The 22,308-nt window shown below is 34.9% G+C and overlaps 1 protein-coding gene across 1 annotated transcript; it reads left to right on the top strand.

The window, feature by feature from the left end:
• Positions 1-3,537: 3,537 nt before the first annotated feature.
• Positions 3,538-16,379, top strand: rgcc (regulator of cell cycle). The gene is made up of 5 exons (XM_056464986.1): positions 3,538-3,702; positions 4,162-4,335; positions 11,377-11,484; positions 11,574-11,636; positions 15,886-16,379. Exons 1-5 carry the CDS (start codon positions 3,669-3,671, stop codon positions 15,891-15,893), a joined length of 387 nt encoding a protein of 128 aa, XP_056320961.1. The 5' UTR covers positions 3,538-3,668; the 3' UTR covers positions 15,894-16,379.
• Positions 16,380-22,308: the final 5,929 nt, after the last annotated feature.

Genomic DNA, 22,308 nt, shown 5'->3' on the forward strand with positions numbered 1-22,308 from the left:
CTGAACATAAAACAAAAAAAAAAATGGCCAAAGAAATGACAAGAATTGTGTACAGGACAGAACAGGTAGTTTAAACAAGCAGCAGTAATCATTTTTTTAGTGCAGTTTACTTTAAATAACATGGTATTAAAACAAATTAAAAGTCTGGGTAAAAAATTGCTCAAGACAAAAAAATTTTTTTTTTTAACCATTTATTTTTAATTTAACAGGGCGACGCAGTGGGTAGTGCTGTCGCTTCACAGCAAGAAGGTCGCTGGTTTGAGCCTCGGCTGGGTCAGTTACCGTTTCTGTGTGGAGTTTGCATGTTCTCCCCGTGTTCGCGTGAGTTTCCTCCAGGTGCTCCGGTTTCCCCCACAAGTCCAAAGACATGCGGCATAGGTGAACTGAGTTGGCTAAATTGTCCGTAGTGTATGTGTGTGTGAATGAGAGTGTATGGGTGTTTCCCAGTGATGGGTTGCATTTGGAAGGGCATCCGCTGCGTAAAACATACAGTATGCTGGATAAGTTGGTGGTTCATTCTGCTGTGGCTACCCCAGATTAATAAAGGGACTAAGCCGTAAATAAAATATATGTATGTATGTAGAACGGTAGGCTAAATGGTCCATAGTGTATGTGTGTGAATGCAAAAGTGTATGGGTGTTACCCAGTGTTGGGTTGTGGCTGGAAGGGCATCCGCTGTGTAAAACAAATGGTGGATAAGTTGGCAGTTCATTCCGCTGTGGCGACCCCTGATGAATAAAGGGACTAAGTCTAAAGAAAATGAATGAATGACTTATATACACACATGTTTTTATTGAACAAAACATGAAACATTCACTATGCATGGTGGAAAAAGTATGTGAACCCTTAGGCTAACTTCTTCCGCAAGAGCTAATTAGAGCTAATTTCAATTTTCAATCAACATTATCAAAATTAGCATATTGTTGTATCATTTAATAGTTCTGAGCTAACCTGAAATAACATTCCAGTGTCATATATCAAAGGAAATACTCTCTGGAAATTAATGCAAATCCAAAAAAAGGTTAAAATGTTGTGGTACATTTTAATTGCTTGTAAAATTTTTATTTTTATTTTTAAATTTTAATTGTCTTAAAAACTTAAAGGGACAGGTCAACCAAAAATAAAACAAATTGTCATCATTTACTCTCATTTGCCCCTTTACTTGTTTTAAATGTTTATGAGATTCTTTATTTTGTTCAACACAAAAGAACATGGATTAAAGAAAATTTACTTTTTTTTTTTACTTTTCAGCATTTTTCAAAATATCTTATTTTGTGTTCAACAGAATACAGAAATCTCATACATTTCAAAACCCCTTGTGGGTTAGTAAATAGTGCATAAATAATATCTTATCCTTTAATACTTTATCCTTAGTTTACACACATCATCATTTGTCTTTTTTTTTTTTTTTACCAACAACATCCATTATATCAATGTTAACTTTTTATTTTGTGAACTGAACATTTTTCAGCCTCTCACACAGTATGTGTCGTCTTTGACACCTTCCCTGTTCACTTAAACCCTAAAGTCAGTAGGCAAGTGCAGCTGCAAACACATCTCTTGTTTTACCATGTGTCTACCTGTTAACTCCAGAGCTGAAGGTGTGAAGAACTCTTTCTAAAGCGATAAATCCCACACCCCCCACTAAACATAACAACAAGCGGGATTTGGATTTGGCACCTAGGCCAGTGAATACAACCGTCTGGCCTATTGTGTAATTGCCTGTGCTTGAAGTTGTATGAATAAGTATTTGTGTGTTGTTCAGTCTGGTAAACGACTTCTTTCTTTTCTAAAGCATGAGCTCCTAAAGTGTTGATCTGTCTAGCTGTTAGGCAGCAACAACTACAAAACTTCTGAATTGGCTTGTGCATCTGAACCCACATGGCCAATAAAAAAGTCTGTATCAGAATTGAATCAAATTGAATGACTGCGCATACATATAGTCACCACCAGATGTCTGCAGAAACTTAAGTAAGATCAGATGATCAGTTTTATAAATGACAATACAGGCAAGACAACCATGAGACTTCACACAGAAATTGGATACTTAGAATGTAACACCTAACAAAGAAAAAAAGTTAAGTTAAAGAAAAAAGTTAGGTTGAATAAGAAATTCTTTGGATACATTTTTTAGGAGGGGAAAATGGACAGCAGAGAGAATATTTAACAAGATATGGTAATAAAATATATTGTTACATTCAAAACACCTTTACCTTTTTGTACACTTAACAAATTCCTGTCGATTCTAAATTAAATTATTGGCAGCAATTTGTCAGTAACTTACTGTAAATCAATTACAGCAAAAATGCTGTATTTACTTTTACATCACCATTTATCTTGATGTATATGTATTTACAATATTGTATACCTTTAAATATAAAATAATTTTCACAATGCAACTTTAAAATACAGTAACATACTGCATAACTGTCCTACAGTAAAATACAGTTCACATTAAAGTTAAATACTGTGTAATTCACAAAAATAGTTAACAGTGTATGTCTGTCCTTTTTATTTTTTATTTCATTTCCTTAAAACCTTAAAATATCTGGTGAAGCACCAAATACTTGTATACATTTCTGGAAAATTCTATATAGATACACTACCGGTCAAAGGTTTTAGAACAGTAAGATTTTAAATGTTTTTTATTATTATTATTATTTAAAGTACCATTTTCTGCTCACCGAGCCAAAATACAGCAAAACACTAACATTTAGAAATATATACTTTCTATTTAAAAAGTTTTATATTTGTTTTCTATTTAACCACATTTTACAATGTGATTTTATTTCTGATTTAACATTTTTTAAATTTTTAAACCATCATTACTTCAGTCACACAATTCTTCTAATGTTTTAATTTTGTGTATTTATACCATAAAAAAAAATGTAAACAATTAAATAAATAAATATTTGTGTTTTTTGGTCTGGAAAATTACCTAATTTCAGATAAAAAAAAATGTAACCTTATATTGACTTAATATTTATGAGCTAATTAGTTGATTGACTACTTATTTTTTCTTTTGTTCTTTAAATGTAACATTATTTATTATTTATGTGCTTTGGAGTTTATTGATTCTTACGGTAAAATTTTCTCTAAAATTCTCTTTCATCATGAAACAAAAATATCATTTTTCAATCTAGTATCTATTTTCAACAAATATATGGAGACACGTTCATTTATGTGGACATGTCAAAGGACTTTTTGAGCAGTAATGCATCTTTTTAAATCCCATATTACATTACACACTTAGCACTTTTCCTGTAAATAACATAATTGTTGCTGGTAAAAATACTGGCATCACAAAATGAACCTTAGTTAACCAGGCTTTGGGTTATGTTACATAGGGTTATGCTTAAAAATAAAGTAACACTCATGTGCAAGTGTCATCGTAGCTGTTTACAAACACATACTTCAGGGGGAATGACGCCAGTCCGTGAAACCCACCCGGAGGGTTAAAACGGGCGTGAGCGCCTCATTGGCGGTGCGTTTCCCACGTCCGACACGCCTCCTCCCGGAGCCGGGTAATATTTAAAACAACCCCACACACTGCAGTGTGCGCGCTAAAGAGCTCAGACACGGACACGGTGTGAATTAAACAAACGAAAGCAGAAAGAGTTTTATATTATATCGGATATTTCCTAATTGGACACTAACGGAGTATAGAAATGAAGTCTCCAAAGATGAAGTCACAGAGCAAATGTAAGTATTTAAGTAAGTAAATGTATATAGTCTACACATATAGCCTATTAAATATACTTAGGTAGGAGTGATATAAGCTTAAGGGGTAGGCTAGTTCACCCCAAATTGAACATTCTGTCAACATTTACTCACTCTACTTGTTTCAAACCTTTATTAGTTTCTTTCTTCTGTTGAACACAAAACAATATATTTTGAAGAAAGCTGAAAACCTGTAACCATTTACTTCCATGGTATTTGATATTCGATATATATTGATATTTGATATGGAAGTCGATGGTGACAGGTCTTCAACTTTTTTCAAAGTATCTTCTTTTGTGTTCAACAAAAGAAAGTAACTCATAAAGGTTTAAAAACACTCGAGGGTGTGCACATAGGTGACTTTTCATTTTTGAGTGAACTACCCCTTAAATTAGGATTTTTTTTTTCTCGACTTTAACAACTTTTGCATGTATTATCTAGCATTTCTCGAGGATGACGACGACCTCAACGCAGTATTGTGTGAATTCGACGCTGTCATTGAGGATTTCACGTCCCCCGTGGAGAAGCGACACTTCAGATACGACGAGCACTTGAAAACTATGAAGAGACGGAGCAGCGCGAGCGTCAGTGACAGCGGCATCAGTGACTCTGAGAGTGAGTAATTAATTATGCAGACAAAAGTCGAATTTGTGTTAGCTATTATTATTAGAGAAGGTTGATAGAAGCGCACGTGGTCGTGTCTTAAGGTCATTGTCTTCGCGTCAAGACTTTAAGCTCTGCAGCCTCAGGAGTTACAGTGCATAATCTTATCTATCTAAGATAATCTGAGCCCACACACATGAGAACAAAGGACACGTTTCGTTAAATGTCTTTTGAAAGACCTTGACACTTACAAAAGGCTTATTATATTTAGTTTTTATTGATTATTTGTGTTATAATGTACAATCAAAAATACTACAGTGATTTAATTAAAATACTATAGTGATTTATAGTAAATAGGCCACTAAAGTGTTTTTGATGCATACTATTGTAAAATGTATTATAGACCTGAACTATGCCTCTAATTATAGATAACTAATAAACGGAGCATTTACTACAATAATCTGTGGTAAATTGTAGTGTAATATACCACATAGTTGTTGAAAAGTACATCTAATTTGTTTATATTAGTTGTTGTATTACCATAGTAACAATAAAGGTTAAATCAATGACTTAACCATAGTATGGTTCAAAAACACTATAGTATTTTTTCATGTGGAGTCAGCAAATATTGGTCTATTAATTGTCCTGGTAGATATTCTGTCATTAGTTTGCCTTGTCATAGTGTTAGGGGGACACAGGTTCACTCTATGTTTACACTGTCAATCCTAAAATTGGAGATTGTCCCAGTGTGGAGCAGATGAGAGTTCAGTCAGGCTCTGCCAAACACCCAGAGACAGGCTGGATCTGAGCGCAGCATGGAGGTCTAAAACTCCAGCCACAAAGAACGAGAGCCTTACTTTTTGTGGAGACTTCAGGCTATCGGTTTCAAGTTAAACACTGCCCTTTTTTTAAAGCCTGAAATCATATTTGAACCTCTTTGTGTGTGGAAGTACTGAGGAAATATATCCAGAATAAAAAGATGCAATAGATTTGAAGACATCAAGAATGAGGAATATGTAAAAAAGAATAGTTTGAGAGCAAGTATTCTTGTGTTTATTTGGTTAAGCAGTGATACAGTGATTTTTTTACCCCACCCTTTTCCTTCTTCAACAAACAGACTGGGTTTGAATAATAAAGCATCCTTTTTTTTACAATTAGTGATGCATGTTAGTTCTAATCAATCCAGTGATGCTTTTATTAGGCACATGTGCCATTGATCTTGATCAGTGGTCACAAGTGCTTTGGCTTTAGGATTTTACATGCACTGTAAAACCCAACACTCAACTTTATCAAATGAAATTATTGTAGTTAACTCAAAATTCATTCATTCATTCATTTTCTTTTCGGCTTAAAAGAGTTTTGTGTTTAAGGTAATGAGTTAATTAATTACCTTATTGCTTTAACTTAAATGGAGTAAGTTCACAGTACTCATATAGATTAGTTTTTGAACTCAAATGGTTTGTAGCAATCAGTTTCCTCAAATGGTTTGAGTTGCCTTAACTTATTGAGTTTTACAGTACTCAGTACTCAACTAGGCATGGGCCGGTAAAAGATTCTAACAGTATGAAAACCTTGGATAAAAAATATCACAGTCGGGGTAAAAAAACAACATATTTTTCCTCCTTTTAAACATAATATATTTAAAATTTTGAAAGATTTAAAACATTTTGGAGCAGTAAACATGTCAGGCTAAATAATGAAAGTTCTCAATAATGAGTTCTGCTGTCTTGATTAGTTTTAAAAACACAGATTTAAAACAGCATCTTTGGATTTCTTTTCTGCTGGACATACTGTTGTCCTAAAAAAAAAAAAAAAATACGCGGTATACCTTGAAAACGGTTATCGTCCCATGCCTACCTTCAACACAACTCTTTTCAAATAAGTAGAATTAACTTTCCGTAAATTTTGAGTTAACTACACTCATTTCATTTGATAAAGTGGACTGTTGGGTTTTACAGTGAGTAATCTATGAGATTTAGTTAAATGTATGCTGAAGGAACTGGCAAGGATTAATGGTTAACTAAAATGTCCTTCAAGGTTATTTCCATGGAAAATTGTGTCGTGTATTTAGATACATACACTCAAAAATTTTTATTTCACTTGTTCAGACTGCTTATTTAAAATGAGCTGAAACAACACAAATCTTGAGACTTCATTGGGACAACTTTTTTATGTTCAATCCACATAAATTTGTTAAAAGTGTTAAGTAAATTTAATCGATTTTTGTTGGGACATGAATGAATTGTGTGGAACTCTGCATTTTTTACAGTGTATTTGTATAACACGTTTAACATGAAACACTCTTAAAGTGCACTCTCATGAATATGAATGTTACATTTTAAAAACACTTTTAAGGATTAAAATACACTACAAGTGTAAGTTCAGCACAATTAAAGCTATAGTTCAGCCAAAAAATGAAAATGACCTCATCATTTAATCTCCGTCAAGCGAGTTTTACACCTTTATGAGTTTCTTTCTTCAGTTAAACGCGAAATAAGATATTTTGAAGAATGCTGGTTGCTGGTAACCATTGACTTTCATAGTAAATAAAATAAAAGTGGGGAAATAATACTATTGAAGTCAATGAGTCCCAGCAATCAGCATCTCTCAAAATATCTTCTTTTGTGTTTAACAGAAAAAAGAAACTCAAATAGGTTTTCTACAAGTAAAGAGTGCCTTTTGGATGAACTATCCTTTTAAATGCACTTTGTTTTACAACCATATTTAATTGACCATATTGTAATTATGCACAGGCTTGAGAACTGCTAATGTAGATGTTGCAGTGTCAACTGAGAAGACCTCTGTTGTTCTTTTCTGCTCGCACGTTTCCCCAGCTGATGTGCTGAAGCCTGCAGGCGGGGGGAGTCTAATCACTGAGGCGGTGGGCAAAGTTGAGCTTCTGTGTAATAGCATGCCTGCTCTGCCTTTAACTGCATTGAGGGCAAAGAATGTGTAAACAAAGTTTGTTTTAAGATGGAGAGTGAGTAGCAGATCAGATCTTTAGCTTTAAATTAACCTGCTTGAGGGTGGGTCACGGTTGAAACCACTTTGAAAGTGTGCTCGTGAGAGAGAAGCTGTTATTAGAGGAGTATGCATTGATTACAAACTCAACCTGCTCTGCTAGTACAGATTAACCCCTCCCGACACCCCCTACCCCCTCCGGTTATGGGTCAGTGCACATGTTTGGCAGCCCTGTGTGGTAGAGAGCAGTGTCGCTCCACTGGTTTTACATCGGATGTTAAGTGGTGCTACAAAGAGTAACTAGATTCTGTAGAGTTTTAAACTTTTTTCCACTTGTTCCTTGAATTTTAGAGGATTTATGGTCTGGGTTAAGGTTAGTGTACACTAACTGCAAGTAAAATATTATTCAATGTAGATGAGTTTAATAAGTCTATGATCTTTGCCTTACAAAATGTTACAATTTTGCAGTATATGTCACACTATTTGTACATCTGTTAAATTTACTTTTTGGATTTTATTATCTTAAAGGCTAAGACTGATAATTATAGCCATACTATAATAACATCTACAATAAACAATAGTTTAAAGGGATAGTTCACCAAAAACTGAGACTTCTGTGACAATTTACTTTTTATTTACTTGTTTCGAACCTCTTTGAGTTTCTTTTTTTCTGTTGAACACAAAGGAAGATATTTTGAAGAATGTTGGAATGCAGCAGCCATTTACTTCCCTTCATTCATTCATTCATTCATTTTCCCTGGGCTTAATGCCTTTATTCATCAGGGGTTGCCACAGTGGAATGAACTGCCAACTTATCCAGCATATATTTTACACAGTGAATGCCCTTCCAGCTGCAACCCAGTACCTGGGAAACATCCATGCACACTCATTCATCACAAATACACTACAGGCAATTTAGTTTATTTAATTCACCTATACCACATGTCTTTGGACTGTGAGGGAAGCACCTGGAGGAAACCCATGCAAACATGGGGAGAGCATGCAAACTCCACACAGAAATTCCAACTTGCTGGGACTCAGTCCAAACCACTGAGCCACTGTGTCACCCCTCATTTACTTCCAAATTTATATATATATATATATTTGTTTCTACTATGGATGTCAGTGGCTGCTTGTTTAAAACATTCTTCAGAATATCTTGTTTTGTCTTCAACAGAAGTGTATAAAAGTTTAGAACTACTCAAGTGGGTCATTAGTGAGTACATTTGAATTTTTGGGTGATTGCTGCTTTGAGATACGTTGGTGCGCACAAAACAAACAGACTGAGTCCACAACTTTTGGTCACACTTTATTTTGATGGGCTGTTTGTTTTTAAGTTGCATTGCATCTACTGTTAGGTTGGGGTTAGGGTTAGTGTAAGTTGACATAAGTTGGCAAAGTTTCTTATAGTCAGTTAAATGTCTGTTGAAGGAGCAGTATCAACGGATATTAAGCAGACAGTCTACTAATACTCAAATGCACCATCAAAATAAAGTGTTACCCAACTTTAGATTCACTCGACTCACTTCCCAGCAAAATCTGGTGCTATTTAACTGAAATATTAATTAAACATTTAGACATCTAAGTGAACTTAAAATAGGACACAATTTCACAATATCCACAAACCACAAAAAAAGTTACTCAGAAAAAAGATTATTCAGATGTAATTAAAAAAAAGTTGCACAGTTTTATAGATTTAAGTTGTTGTTCTTGATGTGATGTGCCTTAAAGGGATAGTTCATCCGAAAAATGAAAATTTACTGTTAGTTTACTCACCTTCAGGCAACTGAAGATTGCAAATTTATTGCCTCGGCAGAACATTAAAGAAGATTTTCAGGTTTGCGAGTCAATGGTCACCCATTTTAAAGTAATTTTTAAGAACAAACACACGATTAGGGCTGTGCGATTTGGGGAAATTATCTAATTGTATTTTTCTTACTGATATTGTGATTTCAATTTGATTTGCGATTTAATTTTTTTGTCAAGTTTCAGCTCAATAATCTGTATCGTACCTTTTTACTGCTAAAATGCAGCGAGTGTTAGTTAAAAAAGGAACTGAAAAGATTGTACTTTGCTGTTGCTTGCTTCTAGATTGAGTATCACTGGCAATACTTTCAGTTGACTTTTTAGCAAGACACTTCTCATATAGCTGCCTGAAGTGCTTTTTAAGGTGCTGGTTGTTGTATTTGCTTTGGCAACAATTCTTACACTGTAAAACCCAAAATGTTAAGGCAACTCGAACCATTTGAGGAAATCGATTGCAACAAACCATTTAAGTTCAAAAACTAATCCTAATGAGTACTGTGAATTTAATCCATTTGAGTAAACCAAGCAATTTGAGCAGAGTAAAACCCATTCAATGAAGAGAACTCAAACTAACTGAGTACTGTAAAACTCAATAAGTTAAAGCAACTCAAACCATTTGAGGAAATCGATTGCAACAAACCATTTGAGTTAAAAAACGAGTACTGTACGAGTACTGTGTACTTGCTCCATTTAAGTTACCTTCAACACTGAGCTCAAAACTCTTCAAATGAGTAGCAATGAGTTCAAATGATTAACTTTCAGTAATTTCTGAGTTAAATACACTCATTTCATTTGTTAAAGTTGACTCTTACAGAGTACAATTGACCTGTTTTTGTTCGGTGATGTGACTTTGAAACCAAAATATTCTCATATTACCGATGTCCTGTTTTTCTATGATATTAATTAATCTATTAATGCTTCTGAAGCAGCAAATGCCATCATCCCACTCTGCTTTTTATTGTGGGTGTTCCACATAGTTCGCGTAGATCTGATTGGGTAGAACGAAAGTGTGTTCACTCAATTGGCTAGTAAGACTATTACACACAGACGCCAGTCACACATTTGATCTAGGTGGGGGAACTAAACAATACATATATATTTCATATCACAGCCTCTTGCGATTAGCTAATCGCAACATTTCAGATCGCAATTGTGATTCGATTTATCGCACAGCCCTACACATAAACAAGTACAAATCAAATCATCCTGTGCCTGATAATATATCTTATTAAGTTAAACAATTAGTTTATGCTATAAATGGAACATTATTTACAAAATCATTAGCTTTAATTCACAGCCTGAGCAAACGAACATGAGTTTATTGAATGCACATTTCCGGTTGCTTGATAACGTATGAGCGCACAATGATAATTGAACTTACTGCATACATCATCAAGAGATTGGTAGCTCACCAAATCTGTTTACCCAGGCTGTGGATTAAAGCTAATAATATTTTAAATAATGTTAGATTTCTTGCATAACTTCATCAAGATCTGTGTATAATCAGGCAAAGGATGATTTAAATTGGACAGAGATGACGATTATTGGTGTATAATCAGTAAACATAGGAACTGATTTTGACTTGTTTGTTTGGGTTTATTTTTAATCTCAAAAACAGGTGGCCATTGACTTGCATTATACAAATCACCAAGAACCATGGATCCAGCTAAAGAAGAAATCAATTTTGAAGAATTGAAGTCAGCTACATTTTTTGGTGATTAAATGTTGATTAAACAGACGAAAATAATCCAACACACATACATTGTCAAAAATGCAAATATTGGCGACTGCAATTTCTATCAATAGCCCTATCAATAATTAAATAAATAAAATAAAAGCAAACAGAGACAAAAAAGTATAAAATCAACGTTATCTCACACCATTTGGTAATGTTTTGATTTAGTGGCTAATTCATATGAATCTCATTTGTACATTTTAGTAAGATTTGCTCATCTCCCAATGATTGTTGATTTTAGGAGTGGGGTTTGGTGCCACGCCACCTTTTAAAAATCGTAAATTTTCATACAGCTGAACTCGAAATTGCCACTAAAGTGACAACAGATTTACAGTCACCTGCATTAATAATACAGTAAATAAAAATATTACATTTTATTTTGTGATGAACTATCCCTTTTACTCGACACAATTATATGTCACTGTAGACATGTTAGAGATTTAGGGCTCATGATCCACCTGTTGAGAATAACTGTGTTGGGGTTACTGCAATACAAACAGGAAACATCAGTTATTTGTTACTGATTTCCTCCTTTTTTTCTTGTGTAACAGGTGCAGAATCCTTGAACAGAAACAGTTTCAGCTTCAGTGACGAGAAGCTCAACTCTCCAACCGTTTTCTCCCCCTCATCAAACAGTCCACTGGCCACATCTCCCAAACGTGAGTGTAAATAAACAAACATTTTTCTGTTTCAGACATTAAGCTGATTTGGTGCAGTGTGATGATTAACTATACATTGTGCTCTTCAGCTAAACTGGGAGACACTAAAGAGCTAGAGGACTTCATTGCTGACCTTGACAGAACATTAGCGAGTAAGTCATTTTTTAAATAATAATAATAATAATAATAATAATTCCTTACATTTATATAGTGCTTTTCTGGACATTCAAAGCGCTTTACACTTTGGGGGGGAATCTCCTTATCCACCACCAGTGTACAGCATCCACCTGGATGACGTGACGGCAGCAATATTGCGCCAGACCGCACACCACACACCAGCTGATTGGTGGAGAGGAGACAGAGTGAAGTACCCAATTATGATATGGGGATAGTTAGGAGGCCATGATGAACAGAGGCCAGTGGGCAAAGTCGGCCAGGATGCCGGGGTTAAACCCCTACTCTTTTTGAAGGACATCCTAGGATTTTTAATGACCACAGAGAGTCAGGACCTCAGTTTAACGTCTCATCCGAAAGACCGCACTCACTGAGCACTATATAGTCCCCGTCACTATACTGGGGCGTTAGGACCCACCCAGACCACAGGTTGAGCGCCCCCTGCTGGTCTCACTAACACCACTTTCGCCAGCTTTCCCATGTGGTCTCCTATCTATTCCCATCTATATCAGGTACTGTGATGAAATGAGAGTAGAAATGTGTCAGCTTGTAGATATTCTGCTTCAGCATTTATACAGTGTGCGATAGATCAGTGAGTAGCACTGCAGTGCATAATTGTATCTGATAACATGAATGTCCTATGAGTTAACATTTTGTAAAGTAACAAAAAACAATGTTCAGGGTTTCTGCAGGTTTCACAGAGTTAAATTTAAGACTTTTTAAAGACATTTTTAGGACCATTATGAATGACATTTTAGACTCATAAAGCGCTAAAGGCTAAGTAATTTTTCAAATGGCCCAGATGGAAAAGACTTTTATTTGACCTATCAAAAAATTATTATAATTTAATAATACAATAATATCTTAATAATAAACAATTATACTATTTTAGATTTTATTTCTTAGCTAAATATTTTAAATATAGTGTAAAAAACAAGCAAGCTCTACTTGTATCGAAACACTTTTTTTCCAACATAAACTTTCTTAAAAAAAAAAAATAATAATAAAATAAATAAAGAACAAATGTTTTAAAAGTTTTAAAAAGTTCAATAAACTAAATCTATGGACAACAATCTGTCCAGGTCGGTGTCCTCAGCAGTAAATACATGGAGCACTTTTAACCAAATGTTACTGTAAGGAAAATAATTAAACCATAAGGAGTTAAAAATTACCTTTTTTTTAAAAAAAGTTACAATTTTTATTGAAAATAAAAGGCGTCCAGAGTGATTTTGCGAGCCCTTTAACTCACTCTGGAAGAGTACAGTTCTTGAAGTGTAGGAAGGGTAGTGCCAGTGATTTGTTCAGCAGTCTGGACTATTTGCTGTAGTCTACGGAGGTCGGTTTTGGCAGCTGAGCTGAACCAGACGCGTATTGAAGTGCAGAGGATGGATTGGATGACAGCTAAGTAGAACTGTACAAGCAGCTCCTGTGGCAGGTTAAACTTCCTCAGCTGACAAAGGAAGTACAGTCTCCATATTTAGCTGTACTAAATATATTAAATAATACACAGTGGAATGAACTGCCAACTTATCCAGCATTTGTTTTATGCAGCGGATGCCTTTCCAGCTGCAACCCATCACTGGAAAAACCATCAAAATTGTCTTACCAAATTCTGTAATTATTTACTCTTCCTTCACTTGTTCTAAACCTGTTTGAGTTTCTTTCTTCTGTTGAACACAAAGGTGGATAAACTGATGAATGTTGGAAAATAACAGCTATTGATTTCCATGGTATTTTTTGTTCCTACTACTTTTTCCCAAAATTCTTCAGAATTTCTTGTTTTGTTTTCAACAGAAGAAACTCAAAGTTTAGAACCACTTGAGTGTGAGTAAAAGCGAAGAAATATTAATTTTTTACACGAACTAACCCTTTAATAATAGATTCAGGACATGCTAATCATTGTCAATCACACTTCCCCTTCCTATACTGTTGCATTAACACAGTTAAGATCATTTGCTTTGGACGCTCCTACATTCTAGAGTGCTATGACTTGCTTCAGAAAGAGAAAAGAATGTGTGTGTGTGCAGCTCTGCTCTCTCTCAAAGCAGTCCTGTAACTGTAGCCAAAGGGGGATGTCCACTGATTTTATCTGCCATAGAGTGAGGCCATGACATCCTAAATCTTATTCATTTTGTAGGGTGTTTTTTTTCTTCACCAAAACAGTCATAAATCATTGTTGTTATGACAACTTTCCACCCTCTTTCTGACACTTAGAATTACATAGCCAGTGCCTTGAACATTTTTATTTATGCACACATACAATTTAAATCACTCTGACAGGACAGAGAAGTCAAAGTAGTTTTATCTCAAAACATCAAGGGAAACTACATTCATGACGATACATTGATACGACTTTCAGATAATGTGTTTCTGTGTTCTATGTTTCCATTACTTTTCAAAAAAGTAAGGGACCAAGAACTGAGCCTTGTGGTACCCCACAGTGTACTTTGATATGTATGATGCCTCTTCATTAACTGATACAAATTGATAATGTTTAGATAGATAAAACCTGAACCAGGCCAATGCAGTTCCTGTAATACCAACATAATTTTAAGGAGACCATTATGATCGATTGTATCTAATGCAGCACTGAGGTCCAATAACACTAAGAGAGAAATGCAACCACGATCTGACGACAGGAGCAGGTCATTTGTAACTCTTAGTGCTGTTTCTGTGCTATAAAATGCTCTAAACCCAGATTGGATTTTTTCACAAATAATGTTTCCCTGTTGTAAGGAACATAGTTGAGCAGATACAACTTTCTCTAATATCTTTGATAGAAAAGGCAGGTTTAAAATGGGCCTATAATTTACTCATTCTTTGGGATCAAGCTGGTTTAAAGGTTTAGGAACATATCCTAAAAGTAGGGATGAATTCAAAAAGTTAAGAACAGGTTCAGAAACTTCTGAAAACAATTGTTTTAATACTTTGGTTGGTATAGGATCTAACATAGACAATGTTGATTTGGAGGAATTTATCAGTTTAGACAGTTCTTCCTCACCTACTGCTAAAAAAAGTTTGAAGTTTGTCCATTAACGGTCCACACTGCTCTAATTGGAACGATTCTGTAGGAGGCAGATTGATGGTGCTTATTTTATCTCTGATATCATCAATCTTGCATGTGAAGGAGGTCACACTTTATTTTGATGGTTCGTTTGTCGAATTTAAGTTACATTGCATCCACATGCCAACTTATTCTCATTAGATTATAAGGAGACTTTTTGGTTGGGGTTAGGGTTGGTGTAAGTTGACATGTACTTGTTAAGTTTCTTATAGTCAGTTAAATGTCTGTTGAAGGAGCAGTATCCACAGATATTAAGCAGATATCTAATACTCAAATGGACCATCAAAATAAAGTGTTACCATGAAGAAATTCACAAATTCATTACTGCTGTGTTGAGAAATGCATGTTGATGCTTTATTTTTAATTAAATTGGCCACTGTGTTAAACAGGACCCCAGGGTTGTGTTTATTTTCTTTTATTAAGGATGAAGAGTAAGCACGTCTGGCAGACTTTAAAGCTTTTCTAAAGCTCATATCAGGTGGTTATTCAGACAATTCTACAAAATATGAAAACAACTTTTCCTGCATTTACCGGTCACATGAACCCACATTTACAAGTTAAATATTTTAGGTTGAATCAAATAAACTGTTATAGTGAGCTTAACTTACATCAATCAAATTGACAAAAAATATTTCGCTGAAACCTTATTAAAATAAGTAAATGCGATATATAAGTAAACCTTATTTTTTACCATGATTTTTGGAAAGACTTATTGCAAGATGTTAGGGTTTTAAGTTGAACGGCATTGGTTAATGAAATTCCATCATGTTGCAATAGTATTTTGTTGACTTATTTAATGCACATATTTGTAATGGAAATGCACCAAGTGACATTGTATTGAACTGAGCTGAATAATTGTAATATTAATTAGAACAATACCGGCATTCTATTCCTGATATATTAAATATGTTCCACAATGATGACATTTTCTTATCTGATTTATATTATATGCATGTTTAAACAAGCAGCTGTAGCTTGTAAAGCACTATAGGAATAAAGGTGGTTTGACATAAAATGGCCAGCTAATGAAAGGTTAATAGGGCTAAAATGTTTATGGTTGGTGTCTCTAAAAAGAGGATCCACATACACACCAAAAATAACTGACACCCGAGGGCCTGAAAATGTACTAAGTATGTCCTGTGCTTGTCTGCTTGTCTCTTCAGGCATGTGAGTCAGAGACGGGATGACTGGAACCCACCACATTGAAGCTCCGCTGGGGGACGACAGCCACACCACACCTGACAAACTACTGTGAAGATGGAGAATACATAGTCATGGTTCCACAAGTCCTCTTGTATATTTAACGCCCATACAAAACAATCTCAAACGCAAATGAATAAGAAATACACATTTGACAGGAATGGCTGTGCTCTCTGGAAAATAAAAAAAACTTGAGCTGTAAGATTATTTAAATAGCTTTTTATAGAAATATATTTGTAATTTTATAGAGTTGGTTATTGTAAATTTATCTGTAATACCGTTTTGTGAATTTATATTTTTGTATTTTATGTAAATATTGGTTCAGACTTTATCACCTTGCTCTGTTTCATATGAGAATAAATTCATTAGAGTCATTAGAAAAATAACTGGAAAAGGAATATAACATGTATTTAATACAACTAATGTCTTCAAGAGATTAAAGTTAACAGAAGATGCATTTCTTATTGTCTCCGTGCTTTGTGTATATGTGTACCTTGTATTCATCACTTTATGGGGATCAAATATCCACAATTTCTTTATGTGAACAATTAATCAGTGCAAGTTAATCCACTGAAAAAAATAATTTGGTAACCTTTAATCAACTTCTAAATATTTACTCCTTCGTTTGGAGTGGCGGTCCATCTCTGTTGGTATTTGTTTGACAGATTTAGCCACAATATTCTTAACATTGCCTAGTGGTCGGGAAAAGTGAGGCTATATGAAACACTGAAACAAAGCAAATGTGATCTCCTGGCTTGAAACCCTTCTCTATTTTTATGTACTACTCTGGAACAGCTTCAGCAAAGAAACAGTTAAGCATATTGAGGTAATAAACCCCACGTTGTAGAGTTATGCCCAATTAACACGAGGCGTCATAGCTTCCCATTCACTATGAATGGGTGACGTCAATCATTGCCGAACTGAATTGTGGATCCATCTGTGCTGCTTCAGCACCATTGATCACCAGAAGTTGGGAATTTCTCAACTTTTCAAGCGCCAACAGAAGTGTCATCCAATCAGATTGTTATATGCAAATACCCCAGCTCAGACAGTAGACAATTGTGGACTAATTTTATTGGCTGATGCTGCTATGACTTCAGACACACCCTCCATCAAGCGTTGAAGCCCTGTGTGAATCGGGCGTTGAGGATTCAAAGAATTTAGTGAAGCGGTGAGAGTTCCTGACTAGCATGCCAAGATAATAGTTTCGAATCCAGTGTGATGCAGTTATATGTTACTTTTAAATGCTCTGTTCTTGTAACGTGTTTTGTTTTAATACTGGTTAATTATTAAATTAAGTCAAGTCATGATTTCAGAGTATTTGTACAAGTCGGGATTTGAACTCGGGCCATTTGCAACAGTTACTCTGTGCACACACACAGTCCACTAGGCTTCATGAGACAGAGAGTTTTTTCCTGATCCTGTACAGTTAAACGCAGATTCGCCAGGTCTCGAAATGCTTCTGTAATGATAGATGCTTTGAATCAATTTAGTGAGGTGACCTGGTGTTTCGAAACACTTCTGCCGCTTGACCTGGGTGTTTAAAATCACCTTAATCACATGACCTGGGTGGTTTCAATCATGCTTTGGTTTAGTGTCTCAAAACACTTGCGCTTTGGGATCTCGACACTGTCGAAACATCAGTTTCACGTCAGCCATCTCTAACCATGCCATACCATTAGTTTGCTATGAGGGAATGATTCGCAAAAAAAAAGCCCTACCCTCTACTTAATATTACGTTTCAGTGGGAAGTACATCAACATACTGAAATAAAAGTCTCTGCAATTTACAGTTTATTGGGACTTTAACTTGATATTTTAAATCTTTTGGTAATTAAATAACTTAATATTATAATTTTTATATTATTTAATGAAGTCCCTATAAAGCTAGCTGTACAAGTGTGTGTGTGTGTGTGTGTGTGTGTGTGTGTGTGTGTGTGTGTGTGTGTGTGTGTGTGTGTGTGTGGTATTTTCACTCTCTGTGTGGACAGAAGACTTCCTTTTGGACACTACGAATGCATAGCTAATTAAATCAGGGCTGTGCTGCAGTCAGCTAATGTTCTTGAAGAGTCTGTGAATGATTGACCCCACAGCAGGAGCCTGAGACCGTGAGCAGTTGCTCTGGAGAAAATGTGGCACTAGGTCACCTCCTCAACACTTTGTGTCCAAACCAGTGCCACTGAGACTAGACCTGGTCTGATTTGCAGTATACAATCATTGTGAATATTTAACTGGAATGCCAACTACTTAAATTTTTTTTAACAAAGTATTGTCATTTGAAAAGCTTGAATTTAAAATTTTAAAATAAATATACTAATATTTAAGTTTAAATATTGGGTTTGTTTTACGGTGATTTCTTAAAAATGTTTTGCTATTGGCCATAATTTTGCACTGTTCAACTGATGCCATTGATATAAAATTTGGTAACATCATGAGACAACAATATAGTTTCAAATACTTTAGCTTAAAGTCTTTAAAAACAGCAAACAGTTGTACAGTACAGACAGCACAGTCAGCAGTATTACAGTTAGAACAGTCAGAGATGCTAAGAAATGCACAGGGTCATCACCTCCTTAAGAAGACCTTTTATTTTTTAATCACCGAACACTTAATGGGTTAATAAACCCCTAAATGAATATTCTGTAATTAATCACTCATCCTCATTTCATTCTCAGGGTTTCTGCAGATATCATAATGTCAAATTTAAGACTTTTTAAGACCATTAAGCATTAAATTTAAGACCTAGATCACAATAACAAAAACACGCATACACATAAAGAGAAAATGCAAAATCACAAAATTAGTGATAAAATAAATGTATTCAAATTGAACAGTACTAAAGACAGATTAGATGCACCATTGAACTACAAAAAAAACAAACATCTTAAGGCTGATTTATACTTTCACGTGGCGCCGCATCGCGCACCTCACGAAACGGGTGAGGCTTTTATACTTTACGCGTTCACCATTGAGATATTCTTTTCAATGACAGGGGGTGGTCAAAAGAAACAGACAGTAAAATCAGATGGATAAACAGAGAAATAGAAAGTTTCTGGAACTAGGTCATATCATTAATATCATTGAAGATTTTTTTAATTAATTGTTTTTTTAATTATTTTTATAATTTATTGTAATTATTATCAAGATTTTTATAACCATTCAAGATTTTTTTTCAATCAAACTTTGATGCATCACTTGCTTTTGTTCATAGCTTGGACAATTCTACCTAATAAAGTTAAATATTAATGGCAACAGAACATGTGTTGCTCCACAATTATATTTCTTATTATGGCAAGAATAAAAGCAAAAAAGAAAAAGAACACTTACGAAAAAATACTGACGTTTTGTTTTATTTTGCCCACTCAACAATTCACACATTACTGTCTGGCTAGTTTCTGACCTCAACCACCTTTGCATGGCCTCTTTTTTTGTTTTAACATCCCTCCCTTTATCCATCAGGTTTTCCCAAACTTTTTGGGTTGGGGGGGATGGGGGGGTCAAAAAATAAATAAAATAAATAAAAAAAATAAATAAAAAATAAAAATCGACCCGAAGAATAACCGTTGTACCCTAAATGTGCAAAGCCTTCATAAAAAAATATTAAATTCTGTATTTTTTCCAATGTTGGGGTAATTAAAAAAATTATAAAAATAAAAAAACACACCAAACTTCAAGATAAAAAAAAACTTTTGTTTAGGTTTTTGTTATTAAAATGGTCCCTTGGTCATGTTTTACATGTACGTCATCACGAGGGTTAATCTGCAGTATCTTAATATGCATTTCAAAGATGAATAAAGGTTTTAGGTTTTAGGAACAACATGAGAGCAACCCCGTAACCAATAAGCAAGGTAAGCAGTCGCTTAGGGCCCCGGGGAATAAGAGGGCCCCGACGAATGCCAAAAAGCCTATATTAATCTTATAGTTCTTTTTAAAATTTTCTATCATACACTGTAAAATCTGTCAATAACCATTTTGATTTTAATGTTAATACTTCTTTTTAAAACTAGGGCCCCCCACGAAGAATGGAACATTGCTTCAGTACTGCACATGCAAATATTAAAATCTAACCACCACAAATATGGCTAATTAACTGTACATAGTTTGTGAACTTGTTTTTTTTATTTGTGAATTTATTGTATTAAATTTTAGATTGAGAAGATAAAGGTTCCACTTAGTGCACCTGCACATGAGTTGTTAAATGTGATTTTACAGATGTGCTCACATATGAAAAACACACGTGAAACACCAGAACATGTTAAAAACCAAAAGTGAAATGTACATGGGTAATGTCCCCATGTGATCACGTGAAATTCATGTGACTTTTCTTTAAGGGAGTAATTCATTCATTCATTTTCATTTGGCTTAGTCCCTTTACTCATCAGGGGTCGCCACAGCAGAATGAACCGCCAACTTATCCAGCATATGTTTTACGCAGTGGATGCCATTCTTGCTGCAACCCAGTACTGGGAAACACACAAACACGCTCACATTCACACACATAGACTACAGCCAATTTAGCTTATTCAATTTATAATCTTCAATTTAACCTGTACCGCATGTGTTTGGACTGTGGAAGAAACCGGATCACCCTGAGGAAACCCACACGGGGACAGGGAGAAATCCAAACAGAAATGGCAACTGACCCAGCTGGGACTCGAACCAGCAACCATCTTGCTGTGAGCCGACATTGCTAACCACTGAGCCACAGTGCCGCGCAGGGAGTAATTAATAACTTATTTTTTATTTTTGAGTGAACTAACTCAACATACTCAGAGAAGATGACAACCACAATTACCTACACACTTCTGGCAACACTATATATCATGTAATTTGAAATTCCAATCTTAAGGAAATTTAGTGAGCGTGGACTCTTACATTAACCAAATATTTATTTGTATTTATAATCTTTTTATTGTTTTTAGCATAAGAAATCAAACAATAACATAAACAGAACAAAAAAAAAAAGAGACAGAAAAAAAGGGTACAAAGGCCATTTCAAAATACACAAATAGTCGGGCACAACATAATACAATATCATCCAGAAAGCATAAGAGAAATAAATAGAATTAAATATAAAAAAAGAATAATAATTTACAGAGAAATGTGTAGGCTCCAGAACTAATCCCACCTATACAGACTTTCAAGTCAGCATTACTGATATAAAACATTGGATTCCAGATTTAAAAAAAATGTGTTTCAAGAGTTCCCACTTAGATATGCTTGGCGTATAAAGCTGGTTTGGCATGCTGTCCCGGGAGAGAACCCTGAGCTCGGAGATCTTTGAGCCCAGGGCTCCCGCCCGGTCGATAAGCATATCAGGGGATCCGAGATCAGGTAGGTCTCGAGAGTTCCCCCTTTTAGAAAAGGGAGGAAAGGAGGAGAGAAGGGGTGGAAGGGGGGATTCTTCCAAACGAAGATAAAACATTAGGGAGAAAATGATCCATTTATAGTAAACTAGGATCGCTCTGATTGGATTATTACTGATTACAGATGGGTGGCCAGACGTGCTCAATCATATCACGTGCTCCTCTCGAAATTAGGTTTATGAAACTTCACTTAGTTTGTTTGCCATCCCATATCGTATTTCTTCCATGGGCAACACGTAACTTAAACTCCTAATCCAAGTTTCAAAGACAGGCACGTAATCTGACTTCCAATTTTGTAAAATTATTTTCTTTGCTAATATTATACACAAAGATACTGCTTGTGATATATATTCATCAACTATTTCTGAGGTGTCTCAAAAAATGCCCAATTTTGGCTCTGGTGACAGATCAGTCCTGTAAACTTCTGATTAAAAAAATTACAAATGCTCTGCCAAAATGAACTAATTTTATGGCATAACCAGAGTGAGTGAGCCAGTGTACCTTTAGAGTTTTTCTATTTGTTGCACAGTAAGGAAACATTTGGGAAAATCCTATGTAATTTTACTTTTGAATAATGAAGTATCTCACGTTGATAGATTAATCATGAAACATTAACCAAAAATTGCATACAAAAAGGTCTATTGTCAATAATATAGTGATACATGAAACAGCCCACACAAAAATCCTTTGTTTGTTAGCATGTCTGAATGATCAGCTCCAACCCACCATGTTTATGGAGAAATCTTTCACCCTCACACAAAATTCCAGAATGTGTGGTATAGTTCACCTAAAAATGAAAACGTTGTCATATTTTCTTCTTCCTTCTATTTGTCTCAAACATGTTTAAGTTTCTTTACTCTATTTAACACAAAAGATGATATTTTGAAGAATGTTGGAAAGCTGCAGTCATTAACGCCTACTCGCCCAGTATTTTTTGTTCTTACTATGGATGGAAATGGGTGTTGCTTTAAAACATTCTTCAAAATATCTTCTTTTATGTTTAACAGAAAGAATAACTCAA

The sequence above is a fragment of the Danio aesculapii genome, chromosome 9 (genome assembly GCF_903798145.1).
Source record: "Danio aesculapii chromosome 9, fDanAes4.1, whole genome shotgun sequence".
Lineage (NCBI taxonomy): Eukaryota > Metazoa > Chordata > Actinopteri > Cypriniformes > Danionidae > Danio > Danio aesculapii.

Bases quoted from the DNA above. Each gene is read 5' to 3' on its own strand.
- rgcc (XM_056464986.1), top strand. From the start codon at position 3,669: ATGAAGTCTCCAAAGATGAAGTCACAGAGCAAAT. The intron at 3,703-4,161 runs GTAAGTATTTAA...TGTATTATCTAG, and splicing joins GATGAAGTCACAGAGCAAAT to CATTTCTCGAGGATGACGAC. The intron at 4,336-11,376 runs GTGAGTAATTAA...CTTGTGTAACAG, and splicing joins CGGCATCAGTGACTCTGAGA to GTGCAGAATCCTTGAACAGA.